The sequence below is a fragment of the Amia ocellicauda genome, chromosome 14, assembly GCF_036373705.1.
Source record: "Amia ocellicauda isolate fAmiCal2 chromosome 14, fAmiCal2.hap1, whole genome shotgun sequence".
In the NCBI taxonomy this organism is placed as follows: Eukaryota; Metazoa; Chordata; class Actinopteri; order Amiiformes; family Amiidae; genus Amia; species Amia ocellicauda.
Genome location: NC_089863.1, coordinates 30,511,180 through 30,512,604, shown reverse-complemented (window position 1 = coordinate 30,512,604; position 1,425 = coordinate 30,511,180). Strand labels below are relative to the sequence as shown.

At 50.1% G+C, this 1,425-nt stretch overlaps 1 protein-coding gene across 1 annotated transcript; it reads left to right on the top strand.

The window, feature by feature from the left end:
* LOC136768164 (fish-egg lectin) lies at nt 1-1,425 on the top strand. Its single transcript, XM_066722213.1, has 4 exons — nt 1-90; nt 211-456; nt 565-907; nt 1,127-1,425. Exons 1-4 carry the CDS (start codon nt 42-44, stop codon nt 1,287-1,289), a joined length of 801 nt encoding a protein of 266 aa, XP_066578310.1. The 5' UTR covers nt 1-41; the 3' UTR covers nt 1,290-1,425.

Genomic DNA, 1,425 nt, shown 5'->3' with positions numbered 1-1,425 from the left:
AACAGTTCTAATATATCAATTCTCTGAGAGTGATAGCAACCATGAAAGGAGGGATTGTTGGTGTGGTTTTGTTGGTGGGTTCTGGTATTGGTAAGCTTGTTTGAAATATAAATCCTCTTTGTTATGGAGATTAAATGTATTCCACTTGAGATGCACATGCACATGGAGATGGTGACTGTGTACTGCTCTAATGGATCCCTCTCCCTTCAGTGTGGGTAGCTGAAGCCCTGCACTGTGAGGCTGTCCCTGGTGTCCTGAAGCAGATTGATGCTGGTGCTGGCAGAGTGTGTGGCATCTCGAAAGAGGGCAAAGTTGTGGACTTCCGTGACGATGGTTGGGTTGACCTAGAGGCATCTGGTAAACATGTCAGTGTAGGGCCTGCTGGGCTCTGGAGAGTTGGCCTTGATGGCCTGGTCTTCAAGTGGTTTCAAAAAGGCTGGGTCCAGGTGAATCCAGGTAAGGCCTGGATGTGATCTACTGCATCCCTTGCTTAAAATCTCGACCTGCACCAGCTGTCCATCAGGTCACATTCTTGCTGTAGACCCTCTTTCATTCCTCTGGCAGGCAACCTGATCCAGATTGATGCTGGTGGGGACAAGTTTGTGGTGGGCTGCAATCCCTCCAGTGGCATTGTCTGTCTAAACCACAGGCCTGCACTGAGCTACGATGGCTCTGGCAGTGTGTCCTGGATGGCCGTCCCAGGCGAGCTCAAGTACTACTCCTGTGGGCCTGTTGGGTGCTGGGGAGTGAACAAGCTAGATGAAATCCACGTCAAGCTGGGTGTCAGTGGGAATTCCTGTCCTGGCCCTGAGAAGTGGTACCGCATTCCAGGCTCCCTGTCCATGGTGGAAGTGAGCGCAGATGGTGAAGTGCATGGAGTGAACAAACATGGCTCGGTATTCAAAAGGTGAGGTTCCAGCTGTTGAATGTGAGCAGGTTATGCTGCTAATGGATGGGTTTGAATGGCTAGTCGAACTGGACTGGGGAGAGGAAGGTTGTGAAATGCTTGACCATAGCCTCTGTATGAACTGACTGGACAAGGGTGTGATCCTGTCAAGGGGCTTGTTTGGACCATGTCTAGAAGCCTCAATGCTCTGGCTCCTGACTTCTCCCTTTTGCCTTTCAGGATTGGTGTCAGTGCCTGTAACCCCTTTGGCAGTGGGTGGGAACATCTAAGGGTAGCTGGCATAAGCAGCCATGTGTCGTATGATCGTGGAGTCCTCTGGATTATCTGCAGAAGTGGCGAAGTCCAGAAGTGCAGGTTCTCTGAAGCCCTGCTATCTGAGTAAATGTTGGCCTCCTGTGTAGGCTGATGCTACTTTTGAGTTGACATGGCTTTGGGAGAAGTGTACTTCTCTGGCTTCCACATGCTCTGTAATCTTTGTTCCATGTGTTAATAATAAAGCTCTAGGAAAATGGACTGAC

Excerpts from the sequence above, each read along its gene's own strand:
- LOC136768164 (XM_066722213.1), top strand. The coding sequence starts at position 42 with ATGAAAGGAGGGATTGTTGGTGTGGTTTTGTTGGTGGGTTCTGGTATT. Across the intron at positions 91-210 it reads GTTGGTGGGTTCTGGTATTG|TGTGGGTAGCTGAAGCCCTG; the intron begins GTAAGCTTGTTT and ends CTCTCCCTTCAG. Across the intron at positions 457-564 it reads CTGGGTCCAGGTGAATCCAG|GCAACCTGATCCAGATTGAT; the intron begins GTAAGGCCTGGA and ends TTCCTCTGGCAG.